The sequence below is a fragment of the Zootoca vivipara genome, chromosome 15, assembly GCF_963506605.1.
Source record: "Zootoca vivipara chromosome 15, rZooViv1.1, whole genome shotgun sequence".
In the NCBI taxonomy this organism is placed as follows: Eukaryota; Metazoa; Chordata; class Lepidosauria; order Squamata; family Lacertidae; genus Zootoca; species Zootoca vivipara.
Window position 1 is genome coordinate 11,603,663 of NC_083290.1, and position 16,407 is coordinate 11,620,069.

At 47.2% G+C, this 16,407-nt stretch overlaps 1 protein-coding gene across 1 annotated transcript in view; it reads left to right on the plus strand.

The window, feature by feature from the left end:
* Positions 1-7,315: 7,315 nt before the first annotated feature.
* CASTOR2 (cytosolic arginine sensor for mTORC1 subunit 2) overlaps positions 7,316-16,407 on the plus strand; it is a 53,456-nt gene continuing 44,364 nt past the window's right edge. The window contains exon 1 of the mRNA XM_035139441.2: positions 7,316-7,888. Within this exon, the coding sequence (XP_034995332.2) occupies positions 7,776-7,888 (113 nt within the window). The 5' untranslated portion in view covers positions 7,316-7,775. The remainder of the gene's footprint in view (positions 7,889-16,407) is intronic.

Sequence of the window (16,407 nt, forward strand, 5' to 3'; positions counted from 1 at the left end):
GGATAGCTGGACATACCTAGAAAGGGCCCCATTGCCTTCAGTAGCTTAGGGCCTCATCAAACCTAAATCTTTCCCTGCATAAAACTGGTGCCACAATACTGAATGCAACACACCTCCAAAGTTGTACACACACCACATATATAATGCACACTCCTCCTCAAGGAATCCTGGGAACTGTAGTTTGGTAAGGGTGCTGGGAATTGTAGCTCTGTGACAGGTAAGTTTGTTCTTGGGGGTGTGTGCTTTAAATGTACCGTGTGGGAGTCTGCTGTCACCCCCACCCCCCCAGTACAGAAACTCAAGTGGTGTTTTTTGCAAATCAGTTTCGTTTGTTAAGACACTAAGAAGAGAGAGAGAAAACGAGGTAGATAGGGGGTGGGAGGGTGGATGGGGGTGGGAGTAGGTGACGATGTTTCTGTTTTGCTTAATATATGTAGGGCTTGATGTCAACTTTGTTTGTGTTGGTACTCCTTTAATCGCTTGTGTTCTTTTGATGCTGAGAGAGATTGGGGTTGGCCAAGGGTGTGGTTGTTCATTTGTGATTGGCTATGATGGTCTTAGTGGGACACAGGTGGCGCTGTGGGTTAAACCGCAGAGCCTAGAGCTTGCCGATCAGAAGGTCGGCGGTTCAAATCCCTGCGACGGGGTGAGCTCCTGTTGCTCGGTCCCAGCTCCTGCCAACCTAGCAGTTTGAAAGAACGTCAAAGTGCAAATAGATAAATAGGTACCGCTACAGCGGGAAGGTAAATGGCATTTCTGTGTGCTGCTCTGGTTCGCCAGAAGCGGCTTTGTCATGCTGGCCACATGACCTGGAACTATACACCGGCTCCCTTGGCCAATAACACGAGATGAGCGCCGCAACCCCAGAGTCGGTCACAACTGGACCTAATGGTCAGGGGTCCCTTTACCTTTATGATGGTCTTTGTTTTCATGTGTGAGTGGGGTGGGTGGGTATTTTTGGGTCAGGTTAGCCATACTGATTTGTATGCTGGTGGTAAATTTTTGTCATTATCTTGTTGGGCTGTGTGAGCTCAAGTGATGTTGACCACAGAGAAGTAGCTTTCTTTCCAGGAACACACCTAACTCAGCACAGCTAAAATTTCAAGAGCAGGCGAGAGAAGCTGGCACGGACCTGAGGCGAAAACAAATAAATAAAATGCTTTCTCCACCCACCTCCCAACTTCATTGCCGGTGGTATTCGAACAAAGTGTCGTGTTTCGTCTTCCACTTGGCCAGCTGAAAGATCTTTCCACAAAAGTCCTTTACAAAAAGGCAGAGGAGGGGGGTGTAAACATTGCAATGACAGCCATTTGTGTCTAAAAGGCACGGCCTGTGCCTGCTGTCACACACACCCCGTCCTGTCCCGAGCCCCAAACCAAAATGTCAGATGTGGGTGTTTGTGTGTTACGTTGTGGGGCTGACCCACAGGAAGTGACAATCTACTTCTCAGTAAGTTCTTTGGGACCGGCTGCCAGGAAAGTGTGCATAGGATCGTGGCCCAACTTTAGGTTTCCAAAATGAGGCTGTGTGCAGACTTGAAAGCACATTGTTTCTGGGCACTGTAGTTCACCCCTCAGAGAGTTACAATTCCCTGCCACCCTTCGTGAACCACAGTGCCCAGAATTCTTTGAGGGAAAGAATGTGTTTCAAACCTGCTTTAAAAGTATAGCATGTCTCTGTCACTCTAGTGCAAAGTTTTCCAAACTTTTCCTGTTGGGTGGCACACTTTTTAGACATGCATCATTTCATGACACTGTAATTCAGTTTTGCTAGCAAACTGGAGGTTAAACTAACCCCTTTCCAGTCCTCGGTGGAGCGTGGGGAGCATTTGCGCAACACACTTGCACACTGCAGCCGACACACTAATGTGTGTCAACACACAGTTTGGAAAGCTCCGCTCTAGTGCAACAAATCTACTTTTTTATTTATTTATTTTTAAAAATGACTTATTGCTGTTTGGAAAGCGACAGGAAAATGCATTGGAAAGTGTTGGATGATTCAGAACCAGCAGGTCCAGACTTTCCTAAAGGAACGGAAGAAGTTTTCGATATATTTGGAAAGCAATTGTAAAATAAGTTTTGTAAGGAGCAATTTATAAATTATTGTGAAAAGAATTAAGAATAGATGTATTGGAAATTTGAGTTTATAGCAATAATTATAGTAACAAAATGCATAATTAGAAAGACTTTAGAAAACCATCAGTCAAGGTCGAAGGAAGTCTTAGGCTGTGATTCGGAATGACGTTTAAAAGGATGTTATGCTGGAAAATATGTGTAAAAACTTTTTTTAAAAAAATATCATTTTTAAAAAAGTGAACTGTTGGATGAACAAATGAATAACAGGAAACAGGCCCGCCCTAGCCATAGGGGCTAGTGGCGCGGTGAACCAAGGTGCCAGGTGCTGGAGGGCACCAAGTGAGTGCGGGGTTCCGGCGGTCTGGCTAGGACTGCTCTCCACGAGCTGAGAGGCTGAGAGGCTCTCTCTCCTTCTCCGAGGACTCCGTGCTGCGCCTCCTTCTCCTTCCCCCCGCGCTGGGCTCCGCTCAGGCGAGCTTCGCCACCAGCGCGCGCACAGCGCCCAAGCGGCTCTTGCTGGTCCCGCAGTGCGCGCGCTGGTAGCGAAGCTCGACTGAGCGGAACCCAGCACTGGGGAAAGGAGAAGGAGGCGCGGCACGGAGTCTTCGGAGGTGGCCTCGGAGGTGGCCTCCCGCTGCTGCCACGGTCGCCTTGGCACTCCTGGATCCTTGGAGAGGCTCTGGAGCAAAGTCTGGCCACTCAGGAGCTCGTTTGGCCAGCAAGGCGGGAGGGGGCTGCCTGTAGCCCACCAGCTCATAGAAGGGCAGCTGCCTCAGCATGATCGCTTTGGTGCTGCGCTTTCAGAAAGGGGCACTGGAGGGACCTTTGCAGCACGGCGCTGGATGGGTTTAACACGGCCCTTACAGGAAAGGCGTTGTCAGAGATGGCTGCGGCTACTCTTGAGTAAAGACGCTCCACGCCGTCTTGTCTTCCAGCGTTTTATTGTGCAAGAACATCAGCAAACATGACTGCTCAGTCCGTGTCAGAAACCAGCAATGGTGAATCGGTGGATTTATTGAGCAGAAGCCGGACATGATTTATATGGGATCTTTAAGATGGCGGCTGCCCGTGTTGGACTGTAGGCGCAGCTTGGGAAACATCTCAGTTTGAAAAAGGAATGCACGGATTTATGGGGAGCCCGGACAGAAAATCCTCAAAGAAACAGTGATTTTTGTGTTAAATCTCGCTTGACAACATCTCAGAAGCTGTGAGGAGATCGGGATTATATTGGACTATAATGACTGGAAAGGGACCCAGGTGGTGCTGTGGGTTAAACCACTGAGCCTAGGGCTTGCTGATCAGAACATCAGTGGTTCGAATCCCTGTGACGGGGTGAGCTCCCGTTGCTTGGTCCCAGCTCCTGCCAACCTAGCAGTTCGAAAGCACGTCAAAATGCAAGTAGATAAACAGGAACCGCTACAGAGGGAAGGTAGATGGCGTTTCCATGTGCTGCTCTGGTTTGCCAGAAGCGGCTTTGTCATGCTGGCCACATGACCTGGAAGCTATACGCCGGCTCCCTCGGCCAATAATGCGAGATGAGCGCGCAACCCCAAAGTCGGTCAAGACTGGACCTAATGGTCAGGGGTCCCTTTACCTTATAATGATTGGAAAGAACTTGGAATTTGGATTAGAATGGCAGCTAGTATCTTTATTCAGAATCCTCAGATTTTGAAGCATGGGAAGTCAAAAATTTCATGATTTGGTATAATATTTGGTTTAATAGATATGTATTTGTATAATTTGGAATAATTGATATGATATGATTGGTTTGTAAGTGAAAATTTAATAAAAATTTATTCTAAAAAAGAAAAGAACCCCACAATGGCCAGCATAAAAGCCTCGGCACCCCAAAGCGCCTACGGGTGGGCGAGCGCCTCAATTCGGGCATCAGAGGGAAGGGCTGCCTTTCTGGCTGCCCTGTGTCCGAAAGCCCTCCATGCTCCTCCTCCCCTATCCTTCCCTCTGAGCGGTGCTGGGGCTCTGTTACATGAGACAGCCCTCTCTCCACTCAGCTAGCTTCCTCATTCCTTTCTCCTGACTCGCTGCTTGTGCAGACGCTGGGTGAGGAGCTGGTGAGGATGTTTGGTGGGGGCTCTCTGTAGAGAGACCCCCTGACAGGTGTAAAAACACCAAAGAAGCAAATCAGGATGAGGGCAGGGTGAACAATCATGGCTATATAACCACCCCACAAACAAATCAGAACAAAACTTGGGTCCAGCACCACCTGATGACTTATATCCCTGCCTGCACCCCAAGGTCTTTGCGGGAGTCACTGTTAGTGGTTCCCCATGGCTTGGACTGAGGCATAGCTCAGGGGAATGGTGGAGCATCATTCCGTTCACAAATTCTCCAAAAAAACAACAACCCCAAAGACCCATTCCAAAGCTTTATACTAACTTAAAGACATAAGAAGAACCTTCTGGATCAGGCCAGTGACCCATCTAGCCCAGCATCTTGTTCTCGCAGTGGTCGAACAGATGCTTGTGGGAAACCAGAGAGCAGGATTCGAACACAGGAGCACACGCCCCTCTTGTGGTTTTCCACAACTGGTATTCAGAAGCATTGCTGCCCCCAGCTGCGGTGGCAGAGCCTAGCCATGGTGGTTCATAGTTATCGGTAGCCCTCTCCTCCATGTGGTTGGCATCCATCTGTCTCTTTTTCTCTTTTCTTTTTTGATAACATTTTATTAATTTTCCAAAACAAAACAACAAAACAAAACAAATTGACTTCCCTCTAATCCCTTCCTTGGTTCTATTATTTATCAACATACTGCATGTCCATTATTAAATTTAGAACCTATTTAAATTACCCATTATCCATTCATAACAAAATTACAAGTAGTTTTAAAACTCTGCTAATGTACAGTATTAACCCATGTACAATGCTTCTGTATATATGCAATAAACATCTTCCATTCTTCCTTAAATTCGTTGTCGTCTCTTCATCTTAGCTTCATTGTCAATTTTGCCATTTCAGCATATTCCATTAATTTTACTTGCCCATCTTCTTTAGCTGGGACACCTTCTTCTTTCCAATGTTGTGCTAAAAAAAGTCCGTGCGGCCATAGTTGCATACATAAACAAATTATTTTGTGGTTTTGGTAAGTCCACTCCCGTAATACCTGGTAGGAAAGCTTCTGGTTTTTTGACAAAGGTTATTTTAAACACCTTCTTCATTTCATTATAGATCATTTCCCAATATTTCTTTATAATTTTACAATCCCACCACATGTGAAAAAAATATCCCTTCTATTATGACATCCATCTGTCTCGAAAGACAATGGAGTGCACCTCCGAAGGTCAAACCGCCAGGCAGAGCTTTCCCAACTTTTCATGTCACTGACATGCTTTTTTAGACATGGATAATTTTGTGACACAGTAATTCAGTCTTACTAGCAAACCAGAGGTTAAACTAACCCCTTTCCTGCCCCGGGATGAGCACGGCAAGCATTTGTGCAACACTGCAGCTGACACACTAACATATCGCAACACACAGTTTGGAAAGCTCTGCTCTAGGCAATCACAGCGCCAGCTGTGGCTGCAAAGACTGGTGGCTCATAACTGCTGCCTCCCACATTGTTTTTGGTGCGCTAGAGACACCAAAGTGACTTATCCAGAACGCAAACCTGGGCAGTGTGTATGGAGGTCCTGGGCTGCCCAGATGACAATACCCATCTCTCAACCTTGCTGATGTAGTTCAAAGGAAAGCAGAGCAATACGTCTGGCACCAGCTTGGCTGCAGGAGTTGCTGGAAGGAGGCGTACAAGGCACCATCCAACCGTCTTAGGGACTCCACTCCAGATTTGTGTAGGGTTTACTCCTTAGCCTTTCTTCTCCTGAAGATGTTCCGCAAGGCAGAGGGTACAGTTTGCTCCTCAGGGTTTCCTCTTGAAGCCATTCTCACCAATGACTAGAGCTGCAAGGCAGAGGAGGGTCAGTTAAGATCAGAGTTTTCCTTCTCCTAGAAGACGGGCTACCTTCCTGGGTGGACGAGCCCCACCTTCCCCTCTCCTCCATGGCCATCACTTCATAAAAATGTGTTTTGCGGATCATTGTTGTTTAATCTTGTCCGACTCTTCGTGACCTCATGGACCAGAGCACGCCAGGCACTCCTGCCTTCCACTGCCTCCCACAGTGTGGTCAGACTCATGTTGGTGGTTTCGAGAACACTGTCCAACCATCTCGTTCTCTGTCGTCCCCTTCTCCTAGTGCCCTCAATCTTGCCCAACATCATGGTCTTTTCCAGGGAATCTTCTCTTTTCACATGCAGCTGCTGGGTGACCTTGGGCTAGTCACACTTCTCTGAAGTCTCTCAGCCCCACTCACCTCACAGAGTGTCTGTTGTGGGGGAGGAAGGGAAAGGAGATTGTTAGCCGCTTTGAGACTCCTTTGGGTAGTGATAAAGTGGGATATCAAATCCAAACTCTTCTTCTTCTTCTTCTTCCTGTCTTCCACTGCCTCCCACAGTTTGGTCAGACTCATGTTCGTAGCTTCGAGAACACTGTCCAAACATCTCGTCCTCTGTCGTCCCCTTCTCCTTGTGCCCTCCATCTTTCCCAACATCAGGGTCTTTTCCAGGGAGTCTTCTCTTCTCATGAGGTGGCCAAAGTATTGGAACCTCAGCTTCAGGATCTGTCCTTCCAGTGAGCATTCAGGGCTGATTTCCTTCAGAATGGATAGGTTTGATCTTCTTGCAGTCCACGGGACTCTCAAGAGTCTCCTCCAGCACCATAATTCAAAAGCATCAATTGTTCGGTGATCAGCCTTCTTTATGGTCCAGCTCTCACTTCCATACATGACTACAGGGAAAACAAAATTAAAAAATTCCTTCCAGTAGCACTTTAGAGACCAACTAAGTTTATCATTGGTATGAGCTTTTCGTGTGCATGCACACTTCTTCAGATACTGGGAAAACCATAGCTTTAACTATACGGACCTTTGCTGATCATATTCCATTCTAAATCGTGGTGTCATTTGAAACGCTTCGTACCCATAAAAGCCAGTAGCCTAAGATCAGCTAAAAGAATTAGCTCTGTTTGCAAGGCACCCGGACGCCTCGTCAAGGACTCCTTCATTTTGGAAGCACCTCGGGGCGGGGGGGGGGGGAGTCCTTAAAAAATAAACAAGGCAAAACCCCAACTCCTGATCCGTGCTCCGCCCTCTGGACTACAGTTCCCAGAATGCTCTGCGCTCCTGCGCATGCCCACTTGCGGGCCCGTTTGACTGGCAAGTTGTTTGTTACATTGAAACAGCAGCCGCTTTTTCTGCGCTCTGAAGCTCTCCACTCTCCTTCCAGCTTCAGCTGTTCTTTTCTCCCCTCCTCTTTTTGGTTGGCTTTGCTTCTTTCTTTTCTCTCCCTCCATCACCGCCACTTCTTCTTTAGTTAGCAACATCTCCCCTCTCTCCTCCCCCCCCCCCGCACCCACCCCTGCAACCCACCGCCTTGTTAATTCCATGACAAATAATATCTTCTTCTTCTTCTTCCATCCCTTTTTCAAAGTCATTATTTTCCTCCTCCTCCTCCTCCTCCACTCTCTGCCTGCGTTGGAGACGTAAAAGGAAGAGGGTGGGAAAATACCCCTTTCGGACAAAGAGGAAGACACCCCCCTCCTCCTCCTGCTCCTCCCCACCCCCCGAAACCTCACACGCAACAAACAGAGGCTCCCAAAACTGATGAACTACAAATGAAAAAGAGGAAAAGATGGAATTGCACATTTTAGAGCACCGACTAAAAGTAGCTAGTGTCGCCAAGGAGAGAATCCAGTTGTTTACCTACGGGCTGATCAAGCTAGCTTTTCTCTCCTCCAAGACCAGGTAACGGGGGACCCCCTTTTGGGGGCGGGGGGGGGCGCTCAGCAGCCTTGCCAGCTTTAACAGGAGGCCAACGAGACGAAGCACTGCTGTAAAGGGAGGGGGCACCGGCTTGACTTAATTCCCATACAGGAGTCAAGGTTGGGGGAGGGGGAGGGTTAATGGGTCAAACCCCCACCCACCCACTTCTTTTCCCATTGCTATCCTTAAATGGTTTCGCCTGCCCAGTGATAGCTTTTCGTTTTATTTTTATTTTGTTTTTGGTGAGTTTCTGCACAAACACGCCCCCTTCTTCCCCTCCCCCCATATAGTCTTTTTTTAAATAAAAAACCCAAATCTGCTTTAAAAAGATGCTGATGAATTTAAACAGCTGCCGGCGGGGTTTTCTTTGCGTGCCTTGCTAAGTTTAGGCGGCGGTGGGTGTTTTAGAAAAAGTGAATAAACGAGGGTTAAGTGGGGGGGGGGGTTCCCCACCCCACCCCCAAAGAAAAACTAAGGACTCGGTCAGAACAACAAAGAGCAGCCGTGAAGAGGGGAGGGGGGGGCAGAGGAGGACTGTATTGGTGTGTATGTGTGTGTTGTGTTTCCTGTGCACAGAATTGTGCTAGCAGTTAAGACCATGTAGCGTTTAGTCAAAAGGTATGTTTATTGCTAAGTATGCAAGAGGCGACTTTCATGGGTTTCCTGCAACATCATGTTGTTAATATATTTTTTTCCTTCCTGTCTTTTTGGATATTGAAGGCGGGGGCGAAATGAAGTCAAAGGTTCGCCTTATTAGATCCGTGGATATATCGAGTTGCTGGTGTGTGGTTTTTTAAAAAGACTTTATTATTATTTTTACCGAGAAGTAAAGTGAATAGCCACCCCCCCCCTTTCTTCACCACACACACCCAATGCCATTGCTTCTTGGATGGACATAATTTGAATTGCAAATATATTGTAAATAGAGGGTTAAGTGCTGCTTCCTCCCGCCGCCCCCCCCCCCCCATTGCAGATAGAGCAGAGATGGGGGCTAAGAGAAATAATTCCTAAACTCCACTCTCGGCTTGGAATTAAGTGTTTTTGCATTGCTACTTGGAAACCAGTTTTAATAACCAAGCACTCCTGGGGCCCAGGGGAAAGTGCTAATAAATTGTGTGTGTGTGTTTTAAAATTGAATTGCAGATTGAAAATGCAGGAGGGGGGGACATGTTGCCCTACCCCCCACCCCACCTTAATAATGTGGATGAATGAATGGGCACGTCTGCCATTAAATTTGATTACTATCCCTTATCTCAAGCTTAAACTTCATTGCTTTGAAATTTCCCCCTGATTTGTGGCTTGGCAGTTGGCATTGTTTGCTGTGTAACGTTATCCGCCTTACCTTGTTTACAGCTTCCCTTGGATAACGCAACAGGGTAGCCAACTTAAAATGCAACACAATTATTTTTAAACATTTGGTTCCATTCCTTTCTCTCCCCCCCCCCCCCAATGGATGGTGACAGTTTCCCTTTTGTTGCGTTGTTAATTGTGGCACTTTTGGGAGGAATCCCAAAGGCTTTTGAGATGTCACACCAGTAACCTTTAATTCCTCCTTGTCTTAAAATGTGGGGTTTACACCGGAGCACAAAGTTCTATTGTATCTGTGATTAACACATTGCAGAAATCCTGAAAAAGCTTCCCTTAAAAAAAAAAAAGAGTTGGATTCTTATGCCGTGACCAGCCTCTTTGTTACCACCTGCCACAAAATGGCATGTTACTTACACGACAGGAGCCATGTACCACTCTCGCCACAGCCGGTGATGCTCTCAGCAGCATTGGACCTATTGCCGAAAGTTCAGTGAGCAAAACCAAGTGTTTAAAGTACTTCCTGGGCTACACCACTTCCAGTGGAGGTTGCCTGTTCCATATATATATATATATATATATATATATATATATATATATATATCATAAAAGGCAAAGCTGAAAGCTTTTTCCTGACATGCTACTTCTCTCTGTGCAGGGAGATTCCCTCCCCCTCCAAAATGGGGGGAGGGGGAAACCCACCTGCAGCCTGATGTGGTACAGCCAGGAACTGCTGCTTCGCCACTTGGATTCTGCTGGATGCATAAATTGGCCAGTAGTATTTTGGGACGTACCATTTCAGTTTGTTGGCGGGTGGGTGTGTTTCCTCCTTTTTGAATGCTCTCCTTTGTTTTCTTGGGTTTTTTTTAAAAAAAGAATCGTACATATTAAGTATTATTGCTGATTAAGGATAAGTAGTACAGAGTTCACAACTCGTTTGCAAGCTCCTAGGAAATTTTTACACAGTACTGTGATAAACCCTGGTTGTTGGAAGGTGCTAATCCTTAATGGTTTCATATATTGACATTGGGGGACAGATTCCACTCTTCATTTAGACTGACTAGCAATCTTTTGAGTTGTTTTGTGGATTGAATTGCAAATATATTGTAAATAGAGGGTTGAGTGCTGCCTCCTCCCGCCGCCCCCCCCCCCCATTGCAGATAGAGCAGAGATGGGGGTTAAGACAAATAATTCCTAAACTCCACTCTCGGCTTGGAATTAAGTGTTTTTGCATTGCTACTTGGAATCCACTTCAGAAACCAGTTTTAATAACCAAGCCCTCCTGGGGCCCAGGGAAACTGCTAATAAATTGTGTTACATTTCTTCAATCCAGACTCTTACATTTCTTCAATCCAGACTCTTCAATCCTTACCACAATCCTTTGGGGTTAAGGCAGGCGAGCAGAACCATTGGCTCTCCAAATGCTGCTGAACTCCAACTCCCATCATCCCTGGCCATTGGCCATCCTTGCTAGGCCTGATGGGAGATGCAGTTCAGCAACATCTGGAGGGTGAAGGGTTCCCCGCCCCTGGGAATGCATGTTCCCTTGTTTGAACACAATTCTGGATTGGGGCAAATGTTAACTTTCAACAGAGAAGTGTGGAAGCAGGAGCATACATACATGCATGCATAATTTTATGCAGGCACCCCCAAACTTTGGCCCTCCAGATGTTTTGGACTACAATTCCCATCATCCCTGACCACTGGTCCTGTTAGCTAGGGATCATGGGAGTTGTAGGCCAAAACATCTGGAGGGCCGCAGTTTGGGGATGCCTGGTTTTATGTGTGTGCCGCCTTTCCACAGTTCAAACCATGCTCAAAGCAGCTTACAGCAGGGGGGGGGGGGAGACATAACTGCAATGTGAAAGTAGTCATGAACAATAAATAAAACGTTTCTTTAAAAAAAATACACAACCTAAAAAAATACACAACCTAACTGGACAGTTTCCATACACATCACAAATATAGATGCAAAAAAAACCAACAGCAACAATAGCGAAACAAATGACACCTCAGCCCAAGAGTCCGTTCAGTAACCTCAGCTTCTGTAGTTGGAGTCAGTCCAGGGTCCTACCCTCCCAGGTGGGGCAAGAAAGGACTGCAATGTGCTCTATGTGGGGCTACCCTTGAAGGTGACCCGGAAACTACAACTAATCCAGAATGCAGCAGCTAGACTGGTGACTGGGAGCGGCCACCGAGACCTCATAACACCGGTCTTGAAAGATCTACATTGGCTCCCAGTATGTTTCCGAGCACAATTCAAAGTGTTGGTGCTGACCTTTAAAGCCCTAAATGGCCTCGGTCCAGTATACCTGAAGGAGCGTCTCCACCTCCATCATTCTGACTGGACACTGAGGTCCAGTGCCGAGGGCCTTCTGGCGGTTCCCTCGTTGCGAGAAGCCAAGTTGCAGGGAACCAGGCAGAGGGCCTTCTCGGTGGTGGCGCCCGCCCTGTGGAATACCCTCCCATCAGATGTCAAAGAGAAAAACAGCTACCAGATTTTTAGAAGACATCTGAAGGCAGCCCTGTTTAGGGAGGCTTTTAATGTTTAATAGATTATTTTATTTCATTTTTCTGTTGGAAGCCGCCCAGAGTGGCTGGGGAAACCCAGCTAGATGGGCGGGGTATAAATTATTATTATTATTATTATTATTATTATTATTATTATTATTATTATGGCAGGGAGCAGGTCTTCCAGGACTGACAGCCAAGATGGCTGCAAAGCTTGCCCCTTAACTCCTACCTTGCCTCCCCAACACTCCGACTACTTTAAGGTGCTTTTTCTCTGACTATTCACTCCTGGTATCAGATGCTGCCATTTGCTCCCTCCCCCCCAAAAAAATATACTACCCCCAATTTATTGCTCAATTGGCAAGTGTGTGTGTTGAATAAACATGCACACGTGTGGTTTGGCCTTAAGAAAAGGTCCAAGTCCTTCAGTGAGCCTGTGTGGCTGAGTAAGACATTGATAGGCAGAGTCATACCATACATTTGAAGCACCCCCAAAGAATCCCGCTCCCAAAGATGTAATTCCTCAACAAGCTGCAGCTCCCAGGGTCCTTTGGGGGGAAACCATGTTCTTCAAATGTGCACAGAGTGTGCTTTGAATACCTGGTGTTGGCCTGCCCTTGTTGGAGAGTGTGGGTGCTATTACTGAAGAGAGTTGCAGGATCCACGTATGTCTGCCCCATGTGGCAAGCCACTGAATTGCAGGCAGCGGCTTCTCGCCCTAGATTGACTCCGCCCGCCCAGACTGGCCATTGGATTCTCTTGAAGAGAGGAAGGAGTGCAGAAGGGGACTTCCTGTTTCACTTGAGCGCTGCTTAAGCATCAAGACAGGGGTCAGCAAACTTTTTCAGCTCAGTCTGCATACTTGCAAACAAGTAGCTTTAGGATTAAGATGTGGAAATTCATTTTTGCAGAATGGAGATCGGCAACTATGTCGCCCAAGCGGTAAGACCTGCCTGCTCCAAGCTATAATCAGCTGCTTTCCCTCCTTCCCATTTGCCATCCCAGAGGCAGAGAAAGTGGTGACTGTTGTGGCACACTTTGGAGCAAACCAAAGAAAAGATATTGGAACGCGGGTGGCGTTGTGGGTTAAACCACAGAGCCTAGGGCTTACCGATCAGAAGTTCGGCGGTTCGAATCCCCGCGACAGGGTGAGCTCCCGTTGCTCAGTCCCAGCTCCTGCCAACCTAGCAGTTCGAAAGCACATCAAAGTGCAAGTAGATAAATAGGAACTGCTACAGCGGGAAGGTAAACGGCATTTCCATGTGCTGCTCTGGTTTGCCAGAAGCGTCATTGTCATGCTGGCCACATGACCCAGAAGCTGTACGCCGGCTCCCTTGGCCAATAATTCGAGATGAGCGCGCAACCCCAGAGTCGGTCACGACTGGACCTAATGGTCAGGGGTCCCTTTACCTTTACCTTTACCTTTAAAGAAAAGATCCGTTTTATATTAAAAAATAAAAATCTCCTAAGCCCTGTCTCCATTTTTTAATGTTTCTCACTCCAATCCACAATCTCCCCATTTTTAGCTGAGAAGTTACTTTAGCTGAAGTAAGTCAGTAGGGAATAGCAAAACTCTTAACTATAAATCCAATGTGTTTTTTAAAAGTTACAGGCAAGTTACACTATTCCGCAGCACCTTTGCAACGTAGTACCTTCTGCACTATGAATTTAAAGCACTATGATACTGCTTACCCCCCAAAAGAGTCCTGGGAACTGTCGTTTGTAAAGGGTGTTGTTAGGGGACCACCATTCCCCTCACAAAGCTCCAGGATGCCCTGGGAATCCATGACTGCTAATGTTATTCTTGGTTAATGCTATTCTAGGCTGAATCAACAGAAGTACAGTGTCTATCTAGATCAAGGGAAGTAATAATCCCACTCTATTCTGCCTTGGTCAGAACACACCTAGAGTGCTGAGTCCATTTCTGGCCTTCACTGTTTTAAGAAGGATGTTGACAAGCTGAAATGTGTGCAGAGGAGGGTGACTAAGATGATCAAGGGTCTGGAAACTAAGCCCTAAGGAGCAGAGCTGGGTATGTTTAGCCTGGAAGAGAGGAGATAGGATAGCCATCTTCAAATATCTGAAGGGCCATCACATGGAAGATGGAGCAAGCTTGTTTTCTCCTAATCTGGAGGGGGTAGGACTCAAACTAGTGGCTTCAAATTCCAAGAAAGGAGCTCAGTAAGAATTTTCTGAGGGTAAGAGCTGTTTGACAGTGGAACAGACTCCCACCAGAGGTGTTGGACTCTTCCTTCCTTGGAGGTTTATAAGCAGAAGGATGCTCTAGTTGCAATTCCTGCATCGCAGGGGGTTGGACTGGATGACCCTCGGGGTCCCTTCTTCCAACTCTACGATTCTATAATAGCTTCCTGTCTTTTGCTAGCCCCTTTCGCTGTGGGGAAATGCTGGAAACCACGAGAACACAGATTCTAGCGGGGAAAAGGCTTGAGTATTCTGAGAGTTCTTTCTCACACACACCCCAAAAAATAGCAGAAGCAAAACCCACCAAGTGCATTTCCTTAATCTGTATAATCCAGGCTAACGACTTTGGTTTATCCTGGCTTGGAATTCTGAGAATTTGCACAATAAAAAGGGAGGTGGCAGATGAGGAGATATTGCAGCGATACATTTTGGACCCCCCTCCTGTCAGTATTCTTCCTCTCCTTGTTGTCCTTTATTGTTCCTTTTCCTCTCCATTTTTACTTATCTGGTTACATCCACAGCATGCAATTAAACATGTGGTGTCGGGGTGCAGCCTCCGTTGCTGAAGCTCTCCTACTTTGGGGTTCAGCTCTCCCCCCTCACGGGGCTTGCATACCCTTCCACATTTCTCCGACGAAAGTAGGGATGATCTGCACTATATATTTAAAACACTATTATTCCACTTTAAACGGTATGGGCTCCCTCAAAAGAATCCTGGGAGGTGTAGTTTGTTGACGGTGCTAACAGGTGTCGGGAGACGCGTGTTCCCTTCCCAGAGCTACAACTCCCCAAAGAGGGATTGATGGTTAAAAAGCTCTGAGAATATTAGGACTCTGAGAGAATCAAGGGCCTCCTAATAACTCTCAGCCCCCGTAACAAGCAGAAGTCCCCAGGATGCTTTAGGGCAGGGGTCAGAAAACTTTTTCAGCAAGGGGCCAGTCCACTGTCCCTCAGACCTTGTGGGGGGCTGGACTATATTTTGAAAAGAAAAGAAAAAAAGAACGAATTCCTATGCCCAACAAATAACCCAGAGATGCATTTTAAATAAGGGACCCAGGTGGCGCTGTGGGTTAAACCACAGAGTCTAGGGCTTGCTGATCAGAAGGTCGGCGGTTTGAATCCCTGCAACAGGGTGAGCTCCTGTTGCTCAGTCCCAGCTCCTGCAGTTCGAAAGCACATCAAAGTGCAAGTAGATAAATAGGGACCACTCCGGCAGGAAGGTAAACGGCGTTTCGTTTCCGTGCACTGCTCTGGTTCGCCAGAAGCAGCTTTGCCATGCTGGCCACATGACCCGGAAGCTGTCTGCAGACAAACGCCGGCTCCCTCGGCCTATGGAGTGAGATGAGCGCCGCAACCCCAGAGTCGGACACAACTGGACCTGATGGTCAGGGGCCCTTTGGTCATTTTAAATAAAAGGACACATTCTACTCATGTAAAAACATGCTGATTCCCGGACCATCCGCAGGCCGGATTTAGAAGGCGATTGGGCCGCATCCAGCCCCCCCCCCCGGGCCTTAGTTTGGGGAACCCTGCTTTAGGGGAAGCCATGCTTGTTTAAAGTGGTATCATAAAATGCTTTAAATGAATGGTGTGGGTGTTGCCTCAAGAGTAGACCTGTTGAAATTAATGGACCTACAATCATCATGTTCATCATTTAAGTTCATCATTAAGTTCAATGGGTTTCCTCTGGACCCAAGGAAAACGTAGCTGTAAAATGTTAGCCACTCAACTGTCTGATGTGCAGAGATGTCATAATATTCTGACAGCCTCATTGCGCTTCCTGCCACAAATGCATCTCGCCGAAACAAGTGACTCATTAGCTACCAAGAACTGAACTTCCAAGGAGTTTATATCAGTTAATGTTTTAGCTTCTACAGTACTGTTGCTCTTCCCCAGGAGGAACTATTACGTGCAGTGAAATCTGTCTGAATCCTCGGACGGCCCTTTGTGAGCCACGAGGTGGGGCGGAAATGCTTCTTTAAATTACAATGGCCACAACAAATCTCTTAGTCGTCGGGTTGGAAGTGGCCTTCCACTGAGTCAGACCACTGGGTCCATCTAGCTCAGTATTGTCTTCTGTCAAGGTGGGAGTTGGGAGCAGGCCAGCAGTAACTCACATTGTGTCAACGAAGTTAACTGTTTATTCAAAGAAACTGAACAGCTCAGGCCTAGTGAGCACAGCAACTCTTCCCAGTAGGACTTGCCCCAATGCAGGTCCCTGCCTTCCCACTGCTCCCTAAGTATCTTCCTCCCCTGGATCCTTCCCTTGAAATCTGAGACTTCTTTGCCTTGCCTGCCTTTGCTCCTCCATCTTCATACCTCTCCTGGTCCTGGCAGACCATGGGAGAGGGTAGCAGCAGGGGGAGACTCCCTGGCTTCTTCAGCAGCCTGACTCATCTCTGCTTCTTGCCCTCCTCTTCTCCAGCTTCCACTTCTGCCTCTGATTCTGGACTTCTCTCTGCCACATACTCTCCCTGCTCACT